Below are 20,904 nucleotides of genomic sequence, written 5' to 3' on the forward strand. Positions count from 1 at the left end.
GGGTATCAGATGTAAGTGCGAAGGGACTGGTGGCCACGGGAGGTAATGACAGGGGAGTCAGTTGTGAGTGCGAAGGGACTGGTGGCCACGGGAGGTAATGACAGGGGAGTCAGTTGTGAGTACGAAGGGACTGGTGGCCACGGGAGGTAATGACAGGGGAGTCAGTTGTGGGAACAAACCAAAAAACGCGCTTACAAAAAGTAATCTTCCGAGCAACAAAATATGTTATTCCCACGCTGTGTCACGTAAATTCCGATGATAATTATATTTGCGCCGGCAAATGTCCAAAGCGAAATGCATTGTTCGGTGATGATGCTGCTGCTGCCGCCGGTAGTTGTGTGTATTGGAAGCAAAGTTTTGCTGGCTGACTGTTGGCGCGAGCGGGCGGGCAAAGCGCGCGGCGGTGACGTCACCCGTCACGCCCCCCCCCCCCCCCTGGCCCCACCCACTCCCCACCCGGGCCGTGTATCCCTGTAAAACTGCGCGGGCAGTGAGAGTAATCATCACCAAAAATATATATAATAATAAAAAACTCAACACGTTCATCAAGAACAAAACAAAAATATATAATATGTAATGGGCGACGTTTCGGGCAAATGGCCCTTCAATGACGAAGGGCAATGACGGGCCCTATAAAGAAGGACCATTGCTCGAAACGTCGCCCGATATACCATTGAGGAGAGCAGTGCATTTGACGGACGCGTCGAGCTCCGTGTGCTCAGCGTCAAATTCCGCCACCGGGGGGCGCTCGAGAAGCGACAAAATCCACACCAGAGGCGCCGAGTTGTTGGGTGACGGTGGCACGGGCACCCTTAGGAGCCATCCATAAATGGCGTCACACGGCGTCACAAAAAGTCAGAGCCCCCCCCCCCCCCTCAAATATGACGTCACAAAGCTCTGCTCCTCCCCCCCCCCCCCAAAAAAACATATTTCCATTTTGAGAATAAAACATGCTTCAAATCGCTTTAAACTATTGTCATTGTAGTGCGTATTTAATGCGGCGCTGCACTCTGATGTTGTAGGAGAAAACATTTATTAAAAAAGTATATTTAATTAAGTAGAACGCGTTGTCTATATTAATTTAAAGTTGCGCATTTTGATGTGACGTCACATTTCTCAACCCCCCCGCCCCCCTCGTCACACATCGTCACAAATGTCTGACCCCCCCACCCCCGCCCAAGGTGCGTGACGTCATCTTTATTTATGCTCCAGGAGGAATCCGATGAGCTATGAAGCACGGGGTCTGAACGTAACAACAACAGGCGGTACAAAAAAAAAACACGATAGGAGTGAAAAAGTTTAGGAAAGGAACGGACATCGCAAAAAAATACTATTTGTATTTGAAGCTTTCGTGACTGTAGGAATCCATACTCATTGGTTCTTCCGGTAAACTCATCACGTAGGTAGAAAATAAATTAAATTACGACGTTTATTTTATACCTACGTGACTTTACCGAAAGAACCAAAGAGTATGGATCCTTGCAGTCACGAAAACTTCAAATTTAGAATGGGAAAGCATGGTCTGCTGCTGATGCAGACTCTTTTGCTATTTGTATTTTACCAGGTAAAGCCGACTGACCTATTAGCTTCTTAGAAGCGACCTGGCCATCACAAATTATAGCTCAACGAAGTGGCTTAACATGTGGACATTTGTAGCAGCCAAATACTCCAACTAATCGAAACTCATGTTACTAAATGTCGAGGTAAAAATCGGTGGACCAGGAGAAAAATCCACGCGACCGTGGGGAAAGAGACATGCAAACTCCAAATATACATGCAGGAGGGTAGGGATCGAACCCATGCCCTGTATACCAGGCGAGGTAGTTAACATCTCGCCACTGTGGACTGCATTGCAGTATCACCCCCCTCCTGTGGAGCTAATGGAGCTGACCCTAATGCGAGAGCATCACACCACCGTGGCGCCCTGTAAAATAAACAAATTAAACTCAAAACTACATCAATTCCCAAGCTTGGCAAAGGCAGTACAAAAACAACAGTAACAAAAAAAAACAACAACAACACGCAGTCAAATTCTCTCCTCTCTGCGTTGGGTGGCGGGGGGGGGGGGGTGAGGGGGGGGGGGTGGTGCAGTTGCACCGCCTGCACCCCGACGAGCTACTGCTACGCCGCTGACCGCTGATGGACGTGCACACAAACGAACACGGCGACTGCCGGCGCGGTTCGGCCTTCGTGACTTCCCAGCGGCCGCCCTGGGTGACCCCGCACGGGGCGTGCTCGCTGCACACCGCTGCGCCTCCGTCTGCTTCACAGTGGCACGTTCACGATCAAAACCTCAAATCATTCGCAGGCCTTGGTGGGCCGTCGCGTGCCCAAGGCAGTCACCAAATTCGAGTAGTTGCACCGCAAACGAAATCACCGCCCCCCCCCCCTCCCCTACTAGCAGACTAATGCCCCCCACCCCCCATCGTGAATGAGACTCTATCCTGGTCCCTTGAGGTGTCACCTGATTAAGCACATCCAAATTTAAACTATCTACACGTGTATCTATGGGTCCTCTATTTATCTCTCTCTCTCTCTGTATCTCTACGGGTCTCAATGTTATTTTTGATGACCCGAAGGTGGCCCTTGCAAATGAGACTCTCGATCTATCCCTGGTCCCGTGAGCTCTCATCTGCTTACACAGAATCAATGCGAATTTGAGTCCACAGCGTGTGGCGCGCTCAGCGCCGTGCCACCACTCCACCAATTTCCAGCAAAGCCGTTAGGCAATCCCCAGATGAATAATGCAAAAGGTGGCTCCCCACTCGCCTTAATTGGCGCGTCACTTCGGTGCCGCTTGCACGTGGCCCGGACCAAAGGTAACCGCAGTGACGCGGTTAATACGCTGCAGGTTCAAAACGGGATGGCCACAAAGTGTCCAATTACTTTATATGACGGGCCTAGCAAAATAAAATATATATCCGCGGTTAGTGTTTTTTTTTTAGGGCAAGTAAGCGTTTATAATTATTGCGCGGTGTCAACTGGTTCGAGAGTGTGTTCAAAGGAGGCCGGGGTCTTGAAAAAGCTCGGGGCATCGATGGCTCAACAAATTGCCCAAACTGTGCCATCCTCAACATAGTGAGTGTGGAACTAATGCTGCCGAAATATTGCACTGTCCAAAGGCCACGTGGCTTATGGGATCTGTAACAGAAAAATACTTGTTTTTGTGTGGAGGGATATATTTATATCGGAGGCACTGTCTGCTTGTTATTTTGTCTACGCTACTTCTTTGGCTGCTCTGTGTGCTGTGAAAAAGGGCCATTGCCCGAAACGTCGCCTATTACACGCCTCTTATTTTCAAGGTCACGCGCAACACCGTTAATGGCGAATGCGAGTGTTGCGGGTTGTTGTTTTTGTTCGTTCGTTTGTGACGAAGCTTCGGGTTGACTTTCCGATGGCCTTTGTTAGGACCTAGACCCGAGAGAGAGGTGGGTGAGGCCTTCGAGACGATGATGAGTCCCTCTCCTCAACTCCAGCAGCCACTACCGCTGGACAGCAGGACATCCCGCACCTCTCCACCACCACCACCACCTCTTCTTCTTCTTCTTCCACGGGTTTGCCCCACTCACGTAGGGGTGTCCAGCTGCCCTTGGCAACCTTCTCTACGCTGCACCTGACCTGTGCCGTCTCTCTTTCTGGTCCTCGACCCACCGTGTCCGCTCGCACCGCATCTCCCCAATCCCACGTCTTCTTCTGCCTTCCTCTTCATCTCTTTCCTTCCACCTGCATCACTCACCACCTTCTGACCCACGTCATTTCCCTGTCGTCTCTCCACATGACCGAACCTCACCAGAGCCTTTTCTCTTTCTCTCTCTCTCATCTTCTCTGTGATTTCTAACCACCTCGGGTCTTCCTCTCACGTCTTCATGTCTCACCCTGTCTTCGTGAAACCCAACATCCACCGCAACATCCCCATCTCTGTGACTGCCGTAGCTTGGCCCTCCCTCTTCCTTGTGCCCCAGCAGCACGCGGCCCCATCCGACAGCACCGGCCCCACCACCGCCTTGTAACACTTCACCCTTCAAACCCCAACCTCCCCTGTGGAGTTGTTGGTAAGAACACACGCGCAGGTCTGGTGTTGGGGGTTTTGTGCCCTGAGTTATGACTCTCAGGTTACAGGTGCGTGTGTAAGGTACGCATGTAAGGTACGTGTGTAAGGTACGCGTGTAAGGTGCGTGTGTAAGGTCCGTGTGTAAGGTGCGTGTGTAAGGTACGCGTTTAAGGTACGTGTGTAAGGCGCGTGTGTAAGGTACGTGTGTAAGGTGCGTAAGGTACGCGTGTAAGGTGCGTGTGTAAGGTGCGTGTGTAAGGTACGTGTGTAAGGTGCGTGTGTAAGGTACGCGTGTAAGGTGCGTGTGTAAGGTACGCGTGTAAGGTGCGTGTGTAAGGTACGTGTGTAAGGTACGCGTGTAAGGTACGCGTGTAAGGTGCGTGTGTAAGGTACGTGTGTAAGGTGCGTGTGTAAGGTACGCGTGTAAGGTACGCGTGTAAGGTGCGTGTGTAAGGTGCGTGTGTAAGGTAAGGTGTGCAAGGTGCGTGTGTAAGGTACGGTGTAAGGTGCGTGTGCAAGGTGCGTGTGCAAGGTACGTGTGCAAGGTACGTGTGCGTCACGTTGTGTATCGGTGTGTCTTGTCGCTGCAGCGTGACGCTAACATTCACATAATCAAATTCTTCTCCTGCACGGTATTTATGCCGCAGCCTATTCCTACCCACCCCCCCCGGGGGGGCAGTGTTCAGATAGGGTGGGGAGCGGTGGCGCAGTGGTTAGCGCCGCTCTGATCTACGAACCAGGCGGCCAGAGTTCGATTCCCGCTCACGGCCAACACCAGTGACGATGATCTAAACCGGTCCTGGGTCTCCCCTAGGTCGACTCAGCCTCAAATGATTACCCGGTACGGTGCGTAAAAACATCGCCACGAGGGAGACAAAGGCGGCCGGGCGGCGTGGTGCTGGTCAAACACCGCCCTTGTGCGCCGTGACGGCCTTCACAGGTGCTCGCTAACAGCACTTGCCCCTACATTCTGTTAAGGCTATACGAAGGAACCTTCATCTTTGTCTAATCTTTGTTGAGGACAGAGAGGATCTACAAATGACGAGTTATAAAATATCATCGCCGAAAATGCGAAGCTGCAGCGCGTAAAGTGGAATAACGAACAGACACGCGGTGCCATCAATAAAACGAAAAAACCGAACAAGACATTCAACTTCACTGCCGTTAACCAAAGCCGCGAACGCGCCTCGCAAAGGGGCTCCACAGAGCCAATGAGCGAGAGCGCTCAGAAGTGACTGCGAAATCACGGCTTCGCGTAACGGGTCAACTCATCATTGAACGAAGCGATCCTTCCTGCTGCTACTAATGCTGCTGCTGCTGCTGCACTTCACGACTGCAATGCCCATTTCCCGTCGGAGCTATTAGAATCTCAGACGGAGAAGTTTTGGCGGAGTTTAAAATCTTTTGCATCCACTCTGCTTGGGGAGGTGGATGGATGCCTTAGGGGTCGTCCATAAATGACGTCACGCACCTGGGGGGGGGGTCAGACATTTGTGACGATGTTTGACGAGGAGGGGGGGGGGGTGAGAAATGTGACGTCACATCAAAATGCGCAACTTTAAATATATATAGACAACACGTTCTACTTAATTAAATATACTTTTTGATAAATGTTTTCTCTTACAACATCATAGTGCAGCGGCACATTAAATACGCACTACAATTACAATAGTTTAAAGCGATTTAAAGCATGTTTTATATTTTTTTTGGGGGGGGGGGCAGAGCTTTGTGACGTAATATTTGAGGGGGGGGTCTGACTTTTTGTGACGCCGTGTGACGAGAGAGGGGGGGGTCAAAAATCGTCCAAAATCGCGTGACGTCATTTATGGACGGCCCCTTATTCACGAACAATACAAACAAATACCCCCCCCCCCGCCTTCCCCATTCTCCACCACCACAAACACAGCACTTTTTAGATAAGTAATAATGAAATCCCGACCACGTTAATCACGGTAATTATTTTAGAAGTAAGGAACGCCCGTGCGATTAGCATGCCACGGTGGATGCCGGGGTTCAACAAGGAAGGACGAAGGGTGAGAAATTAAGACGTGAGAGGAAGACTTGAGGTGGTAGAAATCACGCAGAAGGTGATCCAGAGAGAGCGAGAGAGAGAATCCTGGTGTGGTTCGGTCATGCTGAGAGACGACCTGGAAAATAATTTGGCTCAGGCGGTGGCAAGCGATGCGAGTGGAAGGAAAGAGATCAAGAGGTAGACGTGGGGGGCGGGCGGGGGGGTCGATGTAGTGGAATCGGACACGGTGGGCCGAGGGGCGGAAAAGAGAGATGGTGCAGGGCAGGGCAATCGTGGCAATGACAGCGGAACACCCCCCCACGTGAGTGGCACAAACGCGTGGCAGAAGATGAAGAAGACACGACGCGCGTGAATGACGTCGCCGTGTGAACGAAGCAAAAGTGGCAATCAAAAGTTTGCAACGGTGTCTGCCTCTGTGTCGCTCTCTCTCTCTCTTTGCAGCGAACGAAGCCCGAGTGGATGCACACGGAGAGGTCAAGTCACCCCCCCCCCCCTCTCGTGGCTGGCTGTCCGTGACTCCTCGGGAGGATTTTTCTTGCCTCTTTTGATGGACGGCGCCAGGGGGGGGGGGGGAGAAATTCTGCTTGACGTGTGTGTTCGCATCGCGAAGGCAGGGCGCACACTCCAAATCGGGAGAGCGTGCACATGGAGTGTGAGAATGTCTCTGTGCGAGCGCGCCTTAACACTTCAACAACAGCCGCAGACTTCTCCATGCCTGTGACGTCTCCCAGAGACAACAGAAAAAAACGTCCTCCATAATAGTTTTTTTTAGAGGGGTTAGATAGCGTCAATGTATAAATGTGTCGTTAAACCTGCCACCACCCGACACAGCCAATGAGTAAGGTTTGTCACGTAAACAGAACGTGTCCAAATTCGTTACTAGTACAGCACACCGGTGTGTGTTGGAGAGTAAATCCACAACATTTACAATCTGAGTACGACGTTTCGCCAGTAATAACAACCGGCATCATCAGGCAACAGCCAGATTTGTGAAGAAGTCCTCGTTCCTTAGAGGGGTAGATGTGGGGTCATATTAATATTCACAGTAAAGTACACAGCGAAGTATAAACTCATATTCACAGTAAAGTATTCTACTGTAAAACTACTGGACATCTTTGACAAAAAAAAAAGATTTTCGAAGCTCATCGTATTCTTGCAGTATAAATAAATATTGTGATTCTGAAAAAAAATAACAAAAGCATTTATTTACCGGCATATCGCTTTTGTGGGAAGCAAAGTTCGTCCTTGTCAGCCCATGGCACAATCCACACAACAAATGCATTGCCGGGAGCCCAAATGACAATCACAATCTCAATGAAAAGGAATTTAACGGCCACACATTCCAGAGAGACGCGAGAGAAGTCCCTACTCGAATGGCACGTGACTCGGAGTGGGGGCTTTGTCTCCCCCCCATCACATAATACAAATTGGCCGAGGCAATTGAACATTTTATTTCTGGGACACTATATTTTTTCTAGGGGTGTTACTTCATTCCGCGACTGGGGTACCAATCAATGCGAAATCGGTGCCACTCCGCGATGTCGAAACGTCAAGCATGAGCATAACAAAAATTCGTTATCGAAAAATTCAACTCTGAATCGTGCATCGTGTACAGCTCGTCCTGAGATGAGTCGATTGCCGCATCGCCGACCATCGACAGGCTAAAAATGACTGCATCACGGTTTCCGCCATGAGGTTCACATGTAAACGGGGAGCCAAAGTCGACGGAAGAACTTTCAATGGGCGAGTCACGAGCACCCCCCCCCGACTTGTAAAACACGCGAAAGATGACGACATTTTACCCCCCCCCGCCCCCGCACAAATACAACCGCCGTTCGTCACGAAGTGACGGCGACGTCGCCACATCGCCTGTGCCAGGCCAGGTGCACTTCGAGGCGACCACGCGTGAAGTGTCGAAGGCTCGCTGACACAGACCCAGGTGCCATGGGTCGGCTGAGATGACCGGTAGATGCACCAGCTGTAACCCCCCCCCCCCCGCCCCCCCACCTGTGTCACCTTACTATAATTTATCCGCCCGGCGCTCCGCTCGTTGTTGTGAGCGTCGCTCCTCCGTTGCTGCTGGAGGGCGACTGCGTCCTACTGCCCAGGAGCGACAGCGTCCTTCACGAGCCTCCTCCACAGAGGCCGATCTTACCCGCACGCACTCACGCACTCACGCACTCCCCATATCCCGATTGGCACGGCTGGCTACGTCCCGTGGCGTGGCGTGCGTAAGAAGAAGAAGAAGTCGTCCTACAGCGCACACAGGGCGCTGTAAGACGCAACCGTTGAAAAAGCATTCGTGTGAAGAATCAAACGAATCGTTACCACCTCTTTCGGCGTCCTCACAGTTTTTCGCATTACGCAGCGAACGAAATTCTGCCGGCAACACGATATACTTATCCCATTACGCAGTCCGTTTTTGTTTTGACGTTTTTTCTTTCATTTGTTCGCGTGTCGCTCACAAAACAACAGCAACCAGGTGATGGCTGTGAAAGGGTTTTTTTATTTTTATTTTCTCGACACGCACGTTCACAAATGTTAGGAAGAAGACAAAGCGGACGGCGACTCACTCGGGGAAGAGAGGAGAAAGAAAAAAAGACGAAATACAATGCGCGACGCCTCTGGCAAGCCGTTTAGCCGCTGCGACAGACAAGGTCCAGTCAAGAGTTGCGCTTGCGTCGTTCACAATCCTATGCGGTTTATTTTGCGTTATTCGGGGAGGGGGGGGGGGGAGCGCCACGTCCCGACGTTCCGCGCGCCCCCGCGTTAGCCGAGCAGCAGCTCCGATCGGGAGCTGGAGGCGCCGAGAATAGGCTCCCAGCACGCGGACCGAAACGTCGGACAACATCGTGTCCGTGGCAACGACAGCGCGGCGGACATCACGACGGAGAGCCGTGGCAAGAGGGACGAGCGCGAACGCATTCGCAGGAAACGGTTCCGCGAGATTAACTCGTTCCCTCCGTTAACAGGTCGGCGACGAGTCCACGAGACCGGTCTCCCACCGACAACGAGGCAACTGCTGGTCCTCCACGTGTTCCATCCGTTCCGCCTCTCACGCCGACCGCCGGTCATCGGCCTGCCCTCCCTGGAGTGCGCGCCCGCTGTGACACTGGCGGCTGCCTCGCCACGTCTGCTTGGACGCTGTCACTGCGGCGGCGTGGTGGTGGTGACGTTGTAGATTCTCCCCTTGGTTTTGCGTGATTGTGTTTTTTTATTTTGCTTCGGGATTCTCAAGGTTTCCTCCCATTGGATGAAAAAAAAGCCCCCCAATGTCAATCGGTCAAATTTTGACAAAAAATATCCGCCAATTACTCAAATCGTACAAATAAACATTCCGATTCTGTTTTGGATGGCGAGTGACCACGAAGTCTCTGCCGTTTGTCAAGGCGTCTCGGGACGCGTGGTCATGTGACCCTCCCTGCGTGGCGTCACGAGCGACGACTCGAGAGGTCGCTCCGAACGTTCAACCTCCGAGTTTTAGGGAGCCCTGCCCCCGGGGGGGGGGCGGGGCGGGGCGGGGGGGTCATCGTTTCGTGCGAGTTCGCCTCCCCGTGTCGGGGCCCAGTCGAGAAAAAAATACCACCCCTCCCCCCCCCCCCCAGACTGACACGAGGACGGTGGCGTCTGCTGTGTGGCTCTTTCCCCCTCGTCATCTCGCACCCTCCCAAACTTACACCACAAACAGGCAGTCGCCTCCCCGTTTCTCCAAGCATCCCGCCGAGTCGCCCCGTTCTTCACACGGGCAGTAAAAACTCCGAAAATGTAAGATCCACCGACGTCGTTCACGGGGACCAGGCCGTCGTGAGCCGTCGTCACCTCTCCCAATTTTTCCCTCCCCATTTGCGAGAGAGAGGAAGACTAAAATTTACACCGGAAATTCCTCGATGGGAAGAATCTCCGTGGCAACCATTGCACCATCCCCCCCCTCCCCAATCAACCAACTTACTAGCAAGACCCGTCCTGAAGAGGAGTCATGAGGCTCAGCGAAGCTTTCCCGGATGCGCAAGCGTTTCGCAAAAAAAAAACCTCGCTTTAAAACAATCATCCCGTTAACTCTTTGACGGGACCTCGTGGTGCAGGATCAGTGGCTACACAAAGCGCATTTCATCTCCCCCCCCTCATCCTACCGGGAGGTGCACGTGTTGCGTACAGGTGAACACACCGCATGCGTTTCCGAGTGTGAAAACCAACCAAATAAAAGTCCCCACCACCAGCCCAGATAAAGCATTATTATTAATAAGCCCCCCCCCCCCAATATTTATATACTTAACACTGCAATATATTATCCGGATACTATCGACATAGCAGATACAAACTGCGGAAAATAAAGTAGCGTCTTGTGCAAAACTTAAATTCAATATATAATTCTCAACATTTTGCCCATTCAAAACGAATATGCCGCCTACATGTCGCCAAAAGTGCCAAGTTTGGATACTTTTGGCATTAACATCGTGGTTATTTATGGGCATATGTAAAGACCGTTCAGCTACGGAAATCACTTTTTATATATATAAACTTTCAAAAGCCAAGACCTGAAGTGGCCAAAGCTTTTTTTTTTCGGTTACGCGACAGGGCGATTAGAGGCCGCGATTAGAGAGGGCTTTAACACTGGCAGACACGTGACCAGGGTTACATTTACAACGTCGCCTATCCGACCCCGCTGGCCACCCGAGTTACAGGTGGACGTGTGTTAAACTCGGTTATGTGAACATCGTTGCAAAATTAGTTGCACAGATACGACACTGGGTGGGTGGCGGTTAATTGGTCTGGGCGGATGCATATCCAATTCAACTATTTTTAAACGAAACTATGTTTACTACACCAGGTGAAGCCTGCTTCTGTATGTTTGTCACTTACGACGCCTGTGTTTCAGGGTGGGTCCCTCCCTCCCCGGGTGGATCCCTCCCCCGTTTACCGCCGAATTTCGTAACGCGCGAGCGGTTGAGCGTTGATTTTAGAGGCGCAGTCGGGGCACCGCTGTTTTTAAAGGCGCTGTTACTCACCGCAGAGAACTGTCACGACACGTCCGCCGCATTCTATGATAGCCGGCGCCAAACTACGCTACACGCCCTCCCGCGTGGCCTTGTGAGGGGAGCCTCGGTACTGATAAAATGATTTTATTTTTGCATTTCTTCCCTAAAATGATATTTTTTTAAATATATATAAAAACGTCCCCAATCCTTCCCAACCTGCCACCCTTTCGTAGTATCGCCACGTCAGGGCGACCCTACTAAAAATAATACGCGTGCGGCACGCGTCTCACATAATCCACTGGGCGTCCAAGAATAAAACGCGGCCGAGTTAGCGGCCTCGCAATGACCGCCAGCAACACTTGAGATGGGTGCAACAACAAAAAACAGTTTAAAAAAAAAAATCGTGTACGCAGCCGTGGGAAGGAATCTATCTGCGGAAGGGCGCGCGACAGTTTTTTTTTTTAAATACACTTTGCTCCCGTGTCACCCAGACACGTCTCAAATGACGCATCTGTCCAGGATATTTCCCACCGCGTTCTAAGAAAGCGGATTCCTGCAGTGGGTGTAACATTCGCGCGCTGAACTCGCAATTCAGGGGGCTGCCGGTTCGACTCGGATCTCCAGACGTGGCGTTTGAAGCAATGGGCACCGTCTTAAATCCCCACTCGCCTTCTCCGTCCACCCAGCGGCATAAATGAGGTGCTACGGTGGCGAGATGTTAGCTACCTCGCCTGGTATACAGGAGATCGTGGGTTCGATCCTGACCCTGACGTCTGCTGCATATTTGGGGTTTGCGTGTCTCTCTCTCTCTCTCTCCCTCTCTCCTCCCGTGGTCGCGTGGATTTTTCTCCGGGTCCTCCGGCCTTACCTGGTAAAATAATAATCGGTAATAGTTCCCACCTTTTCCAAGACTGTCGGGCCAGCGTGGAAGAGTAGGCCAAAATACCCTCTATTTGAGGGCCTCATGTCAGCCAGCCATGGTGTTGAGCAAGCAATTTGCAGGGCTGCACCATGTACTTATCGTACATTCATTCTACGTCAGCCGATTCCTCTCCACAGCCCATTTGGGTCCATTGCCAAAGTCCCAATGGACGAGGGGGGGGGGGGGGAGAGGTCAGGATTCACGTGAAACCGTCTTGCTCACTCCGCGCGCACATCTGCTCGACAATAAAGCGCAAGCATTTCACGCCGACCGATGGAACCTTCGTCCGATCGGTTCGAATGCCCTAAACTGCAAAGAAATAAAAACACACAATGGGTGTCTGTTCCGTTCGACGTCCACGCAGCCAAACGAGACGATGCTCTACCACACAACGAGACGGGGTGGGGGGTGGGGGAGGATCATTCCCGGCGACACAACGAAACATCGCGTACTCATCATCGTCGTTCACAATCCTGTCGCGGCAAATTTCGTGCCGAAATTGGGCGGGGGGGGGGGTAGAGGGGAACGAACCCCCCCCCCCCCCCCCATAGAATGTATAGAAAGCCGCCCATGCTCCTCTCCAACCGAGCGACGTTTTCCGTCCCGTCTCTCAATGCAATTCCGAGCGCGCAGCAATCTCCTCCCACCCTCTGCAGCTTTTCATCACTCGAAATTCCTTATAAAACCATAGGCTGTCCCGGCCAATATCATCCGTAATTACAGGGTTTCTTGGGGGGGGGGGGGTGGGGGGGGGGGCTAGATCGCGTAACCCAACAAAAAAACTATTACTGACGAAATTCCTTCGTTGATACAACCCAACGGGATGCGTGCGCTGACAACGACTGGCAGTATTCACGCTTCGACGCCGACCCCACGGCTGCAGCCCCCACCCGCCCCTCTTCCCTCCCCTCCCTCTCTCCCTCCGGGGGCAGACGATGCTGTCTGCCACGACGATGGGCAAAAGACAATTTTTTTTTTTTTAGCAGCTGGAGGGCACCAAAACGGGCTGGCGAGGTTTGGCGAACGCCTACATCCAGGGCCACAGGCATCTCCTTGTCAACGGAAGATCAAGTTAATAGTTCACGACGGTACGGGGTGGCCGTAATGTTTTTCACGCCACCAAAAGCGGTGAACAATTTCACGGTGTGACGATGCTTAAATCGAAATGTCAATTTGTCCATAGCTTTGCCGATGCGTTCAGCATTTTTGTGCTTTTTTTAACGATTCGTTGTGCTTCCATGGCATTTAACTTGGCCCAAACCGTTGTAAACTACACACAACTCTGCGAGGCCTACAAAGCGCACTTGGCCGTCGGTCACAGAAGAGTAAATTAAACGCGCCACAATCCAGTGGTCGCGTCGCATCACCATGCCGGCAATAACTCGGTGAACGTGGTCTTGTGCCGCACGTAATTTTGTGCGATGGGCATTCATTCAATTTTTTTTATTTTTGTGCTCGTCTCCAGAGTTTCTCTTGTCAAAAAGATCAAACGTTTCGAATGAAATCACACGACAGCCCAAGCTAAACCAGGGGGGGGGGGGGGGGCGATGACACAGTGGTTAGGATATGTTAACTACCTCACCTGGTTATACAGGAGGTCGTGGGTTCGAGCCCGACTCTGATGCCTGTATATTTGGAGTTTTCCAGTCTTTCTCTCTCTCTCTCTCCCCGTGGGTCGTGTAGATTTTTCTCCGGGACCTCCGGTTTTTCCCCCTCCGCGTTTAGAATCAACCTCATGCGTTTAGAGTATTTGGCTGCTGCTGCTGCTGCTGCTATCAATGTCTACGCGATAGGCCGCTTCGTTGCGCTATCATTTGTGATAGCCAGGTCGCTTCTGAAAAAAAATTTAAAGTTATTTTTGCAATTCGCGCAAAGCCCCCCCCGAATATACCGCACTCGAACCTTCCGGACGGCGGCAGACTCGATTGCGTTTGCCGAAACCCGCCACCGCCCCCCCCCCCCCCCCAAGTGTGTGGGGGCCATACGACCTGGCACATGCTGGCTGGCCAAAAGACGGGACCCCCCCCCCCCCCCCCCGATCTTGTTATTGTTGTTGTGGAGCGTCGCTCCGCACGTCCGGCTTTGGAGAAAACAACAAAACACTTTCAAAAAGGATATCCCGTGTAAGTTAGGGGGTTTTTTTTCTCCATCCTTTGTCCCCCCAGATCTCTCAAAATTTGGCACAACACCCCCGTACCAATGGTCATATTAAACACGTAGTAGGCTTGCGCGACCAATATTATCCACGATAGAGGTTTTTGGGTTAGATCGCGAAAACATTAATGTGTCGTTAAACCCGCCACCACTTGACACAAGCCAATGAGTAAGTCTGTGTGTCACGTGAACAACACGTGATGAGCACCGGGTGTGTGTTGGAGTGAAAACCCACAACCCACGACAACATTTACAATTCGAGTACTGCAAAGGTTGTGGGTTTACTCTCCAACACAATGGTGCGCTGCACTAGTAACGAAAATTTACGCGATCCAACCCAAAAAAAAAACCTCGATTAGGAACAATTGCTATTGTTATCCGTTCACAGGAATTTCCGACCGGTATGACCATACCCCACCCACCGGCACCACCACCACACCTTCCTTTCCCCCATGGTATTTTTCCTCCACGTAATTGTAACGGTTCACGAAAAACACTTCATTTTCGGGACTGCGCGCGAATGCCGTGGTCATTAAAAAGATCAAAATTAGGCGGGCAAATAAAACACACACACACACACAGTCTCTCTCCGTTAACTCGTTAATTAAAAAAAAGGCGTGCACTTTTTATCGTCGACGTTTGAAATACCTGCTCCGTACGTTTTCCATAACCACCACAACAGCACCGCCAACTAAAACCAGTGCCATCTTCACCTCCACCACCACAACCCCCCCCCCCCCCCCCATTTGTACAGAAACACATTTCTCCGAAGGCAAAAACGTTGTGAAAAAAATAACCCCAAAAAAATACCTCTAATAAATTACACCGAACCATTGATTTAAACGGAACCCGACGCAACGTTCAAATTACTCTTAGGGGTCCTAAAAAAAACCAATTGTTAAAAATACCTGTGTTTTAAAGCCTGTCAGTAACCAAGCGTAGCCGCAGAATGATCCAATTTCACAAACAGTCCAAGGTTTCAATTACTCCCAGTATAATAAGCAAGGTCGTTGGTGCGAAAACACGACGATCATTTGGTTGACAAACTAAAAGGGACCGCAAAAATAACTTCGAGCTCCTAGCAGCGCGGCTCAAAGCGATTGCCCGGCGTCTCGTTACAAACTCTGAAATGCGTCGTCAAAAGGTGCTTTATTTATCAATATTATTACACGCAAAAAGTAACCGTTCCTCCAAGCGAAATCGCACATCCATTAGGGTGCAAAGATACGCGACGACTTTAAAGAGGGGGGGGGGGAGGGGGGCGTCGGTGTCTCGCTCACAGCGTTCGTCTCACATCGCATTTCTTGCAAGAAATCCCCGCAAAAATTTGAACGCCGCGCTAAGCGTGCGTACGCACCTCGGTTGAGCTTCCTTCGCTCCCCCCCCCCCCCCAACAACAACAACACCTCCCCGTACGTAGCCAATCGGAGATGTGGATTGGGGGGGGGGGCAAGAAAACGCAAAAGCGTGCGTCGGCCGTGGGCTGAGATGGGCACCGCGTGACCACCACCCCCCCTCCTCCCCCCCACCACGTTCCCGTCAATGACAACCGGCGCGCACACACGCGCGCTATGGCCCCTCGCGTGCCCCAATGGTGGAGCCTCGGGCACGCACACGCACACACACGCACACTATACCCCTAGCGTGCCCCAATGGTGGAGCCTCGGGCACGCACACACACACGCGCACTATACCTCTAGCGTGCCCCAATGGTGGAGCCAGAGGCACGCACACACGCACACACACGTGCTATACCTCTAGCGTGCCCCAATGGTGGAGCGTCGGGCACGCACACACACACGCACACTATACCCCTAGCGTGCCCCAATGGTGGAGCCACAGGCACGCACACGCACACGTGCACTCGCGTTCCATACCGCGAAGCACCGCTCTCTGCCTGCACGTCACCATCCACACACACACCACACACACCAAGACAACGATCCCCTGTATAGCCTCGACAGACTGTAGGGGCAAGTGCCGTTAGGGGGTGGGCGGCCAACACCACGCCCGGCCGCCTTTGTCTTCCTTGTGGCGATGTTTACACGTCGCACCAGGTACTGATTTGAGGCTGAGTCGACTTAGGGGAGGCCCGGAAACAGGTTCAGATAATCATCACTGGGCGTTGGCCGTGTGCGGGAAATGAACCCGCGTCGCACAGGCTTGTAGCGTAGAGCGCTAACCACTACACTACCGCTCCCTACACACACACACATCACACACACACACACCACGGACACCAATACTTCTAACGCTCGCTTCAAGTCGAGGCTTATTAGACACCATACTTTCTCCCCCCCCGCCCGTCAGCCGACCGTCTCCCGTGTCTCTTACCCCGAGGTGGGATTTAATGCGCACGAACGGGTTTCGGGATCCCCACTCAATTACCCGTGGACAAAATCGTAGAATTCAGCGTCGTTGGCCACGTGAAGGAAATTGAAACCGCTAAAGGAACGCCACCACGGGTGCTAGAGGACAAGCGAGATATCTGCTCCGGGGTCACGGACCAACGTGCATCTTTATTCAGCCGTAGAAACCCTACGTTCACATCTGGTATCATCCCGGCCGCCGCTATCTCCGCCTCCGCTTAATAAAACTAACCCCTACCCCCGCCCCCCCCTCCTTCCCTGTAGTGTTACCATCATCGTGCTCATATTTGCGTGAAGTGTCACTTGATCGCCCAGCAGACATGGAGTACATTTTGAATTGAACTGCTAATTGTGTTCGTAAAATGAGCGAACGCGAGCGTGTGCATGCACGTCAGCACGTGCTCGTCGCCAGTGGCCGAGTAGTGGGGAAAAGGGCGAGACTCAGCGAGGGATTATCTCTCTCTCTCTCACAAAGACAAAAACCTCTTCCCCCTCTGTATAGCCTTAACAGACTGTCCGGTGCAAGTGCTGTTAAGCGAGTGACACCTATGAAGACCGGAACAGTACGCGAGGGGGATGGGGGTGGTCAGCACCACACCCGGCCGCCTTTGTCTCCCCAGTGGCGATATTTACTACAAACCGCACCAGGTAACTAATTTGAGGCCGAGTCAACCTAGGGGAGGCCCGGAAACAGGCTCGGAAAATCGTCACTGGGTGTTGGCCGTGAGCGGGAATCGAACTCGGGTCGCCGGGTTTCGCCGTGCAGCGCGCTGACCGTTGAACTACACGCACGCACAAACCAGGGCCGCACGTGAAGCGAGCACCACAGGTTAAAAACCAGAGCTAAAAGGGCCCGGCGCGTGTCTCCTTTGATGAAGAAGTCCACCGCCATGCCCCACCCCCCCAAGCATGTCGAGGTGGCCACCCTCGGCCTGCAGGCCTCTCTCACTCGGCACGGGCAGCGGCGCGCGACCTCCCGTTTTGGGGGTTAACGGGTTCGCACAGCGGGGCCAAGACATTGGGGGGGGGGGTCGGAGGGGCAAGTCCCCTCAGGGCAACGCGACTAACAAAAAAAACACTTCAATTCACATCGGATCGCATTTAGCGAGAGTTATCCAGCTCCCCCCCCCCCCCCAACACACACACCACTCCGCCCCCCTCCCGCTCACCGGTCACAGACGGCCAGACACGTGCACGGAGAGGGCTCAAACGCGGAAACACTTTGAACCCCTCGGTTGGGAAAAGCACGACAGAAGACCCCCCCCCCCCTCCACTTCTTCCTCTCTCTCTCCGACCTCGCTCTGTTTTGGAGACTCGCCGACGACGAGCGGACGAGGTGAACAGTTCTCACACTCTCGTTCGTCGTTGCCATTCGTCGCCGTCGCCACTGCCCCCACCCCCACCCCCCCCCCCCACGGCTCAGTATGGATAATCGTGGTCTTCCGTCTTGGGGTTGATGCAGTAGAGCACACCGGCCCCGATCATGAAGATGACGGCACCCCAGGCGACGCCGTAGCCCCAGTTGAACTCGTAGTAAGTGCTGCTCTGAGCGGGCGCCTCCAGGAACTTGATGGGGTAGAGCACCAGGGCACACACCTGCAGGACGGCTGCACGCGTGCGGAAACAGGCAGGTGCGTCAAGGCAAGGCCACGCCACGATGCAACGGACGCGTCTTCTCGAACGCACGCACCTTATTGAACAGGAGAGGGTTGGCGTGACGGAATGACTGCATCGTCGTGCACCGACTATCATAAATATGCACCGCAGGCCGTGCAAATGTCCTGGCGCCACGGTGGCTAGGAGATGCTAACTCCCTCGCCTGGTATACACAGGAGGTCGTGGGTTCGTTCCCGACCCTGAAGCCTGTACAGTTGGAGTTTGCGTGTTTCTCCCCGTGGTCACGTGGGATTTTTCTCAGAGGTCCTCCGTTTTTTTTTTTTACCTCCACATTTATAGAATCGACGTCACGCGTTGAAAGAGGATTTGGTTATTGAACATTTCCGCACGATAGGCCATCTTCGTTGAGCTGCTGCCATTTGTGACCAGGTCACTTCTGAAATAGGAGCACTCTAGAGCTCAGCGGGCCTTACCTGGTAAAAATAAAAATATATATAGTGTGACCAGAACCAGTTTGAGAACGTTGCCCGCCACTGGGATTGTGGCCGAGAATCTAACTCAGGTCGCCGGTTTCACAGCGTGATGCGCTAACCACTGCGCCACCACTCCACTCCCACATTACCTCTCTCCCTCTGGCCTCTGCACGTTCCGTGAAGGAGGGCCATTGCCAGGAATGTATCGTACACACTTTTGATTTTTAAGGCGACAGTGTTGCTTGAATGAGCTTCAACACGTGGGCTTTCGCGACCAACGTTATCCATAATACAGGGTTGTTGGGTGAGATCGTGCAAATATATCAATGTGTCATATTCTTAGCTCTTTCGGTAAAGTCACGTTGAAGGGAAACAATAAAATAATAAAATATATAAAACAATAAAAATTCTCACGACCGTTTGTGTTATGGTCGAAACGTCGTGAGAATTTTTATTGTTTTATATATATTTTATTATTTTATTGTCACCTGATGACGACCGTTTGTGTTATGGTCGAAACGTGGTGAGAATTTTTATTGTTTTATATATATTTTATTATTTTATTGTTTCCCTTCAACGTGACTTTACCGAAAGAGCTAAGAATATGAATTACTGCAGTCACAAAAGCTTTAAATCAAAATATCAATGTGTCGTTAAACCCACCACCAACCGACACAGCCAATTAGTAAGGGTTGTCAAGTAAATAGAACGTGCCAATTCGTTAGGAATACAATTCGAGTACGACGTTTTGCCGGCAATTACAACCAGCCTCATCAGAATTCTGGCTGTCACCAGATGATGTCAAACGACGTTGGTTTTATGTTTTATACAGACCACCACCCTCACACCCCCCTGGATAATTGACAGTTTACGGAATTCCCTCCACGGGATAATAAGTCTACAGAATCCTCAAACAGTTATTTACATTTATTAATATTACCATCGGCAGTATTTTCGAATGAATGAATAAATAAATAGCAGCACCCTCCTTAAGGAATTTTTGTTGTTTGCTAATGAGATGGTGCGCACAATTTTGACATTTGGAAAAATAATTATTTACACAATTTAGCCAAACCGTTCGCATGTCGCCGTGAATTTAACAGGCAGGAAGGCATCTCGGCTGAAGAACGCTACCCGGCTGTTAAAGCATTTGCTAATGAATGGATGCGGCACAACACGTAAAAAATAGATCCGGTTTGTTTATCAAGTCAAAACGTCTCAGAGATCAAAGTCTACAACCGTGGACAAGAGGACACCATTGCCTCTCTTCCCAGAGCCTATACCGCACCGCCTCTCTTCCCAGCCGACGTTAAAGAAGATCCCGTGTGACATTATTCGAAAAACACTCGGCCATGCATGCCAGCATTACGGCCCAGATTTGAACAAATATTTCTGTACCATTGTTTATATTATTTTTTAGCAGGCAAGGCCCACTGAGCTGTTATAGCTCTTTTACAGAAGCGACCTGGCTATCACAAATGATAGCTCAACGAAGTGGCTTATCGTCATGTGGAAATTGATGGCAGCCGAATACTCTGAAGGCACGCCGATTCTAAATGTGGAGGGAAAAACCTGAGGAACACGGAGAAAAATCCACGTGACCACGGGGAGGGAGACACACAAACTCCGAATATACAGGCATCAACAGTATTGGGATCAAATCTGCAGCCTCCTGCATACCGGGCGATGGAGATAACATCTAAATACCACAGCACTACTCGCAATTTACTCAAATCGCTTGAGCTACTAAGAGACTAATGCTCACGTTGTTGCCACACAGGGACAGCTGCCATCGGTTGGTCCCCTAGGCTATTTAAAAAAAAAAAAAACTGCAGCTGGGTATCAGAACGATCGAGATGGGAGATGCAAGGCGCTTTTGTATGTATGTAGAACTCCTTTCGAACCGTGCTTAGCCAACCGTGCTAACTGGAGTTGCCGGGGGAAGGACAACAAACTAAAAACAAAAAGCAGTTCAAAAGAAATGAGTTTTCAACATGATGATTTAAAAGTGCAGAGCTCCAGAGGCCTCCTAATTAATATCGGAAGGAAGAGCGTTCCAGACGGCCGCAGAAGCGCATCTGAAAGCGCCGCGCGATGCGGTGACCACCGTCTCGTTGTTCGATGGCCGAGCCAAAATCCGCCGCCGCCGCCGCTGCTGCTGCGAGGATGACCGGAGTCCACGTGACGATTCACGCTCTTTCAGGAGACGCACCAATAAATGCAAATTCCCCTTACCCTCGTCCCCCCGGGGACATAGCAGAACAAGACGGTGGTTTGTTTGCGAGCATAAAGCTTGGCGAGATCATAAAT

The 20,904-nt window shown here is 51.6% G+C and overlaps 1 protein-coding gene across 2 annotated transcripts in view; it reads right to left on the minus strand.

Moving 5' to 3' along the window:
• Positions 1–8,569: 8,569 nt before the first annotated feature.
• LOC116955628 (transmembrane protein 47-like) overlaps positions 8,570–20,904 on the minus strand; it is a 45,935-nt gene continuing 33,600 nt past the window's right edge. The window contains exons 3-4 of one of the 2 annotated variants that reach the window (XR_012930018.1): positions 15,798–18,111; positions 8,570–15,736 (exon numbers count right to left, since the gene is read on the minus strand). Coding sequence is in view for 1 of the 2 variants with exons in the window: in XM_032976816.2 (XP_032832707.1) it covers positions 17,924–18,111 (188 nt within the window). In the remaining variant the exon portion in view is untranslated. Of the gene's footprint in view, positions 18,112–20,904 lie in introns of both variants that reach the window. The other variant, XM_032976816.2, reaches the window with a different exon arrangement.

This window comes from Petromyzon marinus, chromosome 60, assembly GCF_048934315.1.
Source record: "Petromyzon marinus isolate PM22_M1 ecotype Great Lakes invasive population chromosome 60, UKy_Petmar_22M1.pri1.0, whole genome shotgun sequence".
NCBI classification, from domain to species: Eukaryota; Metazoa; Chordata; class Hyperoartia; order Petromyzontiformes; family Petromyzontidae; genus Petromyzon; species Petromyzon marinus.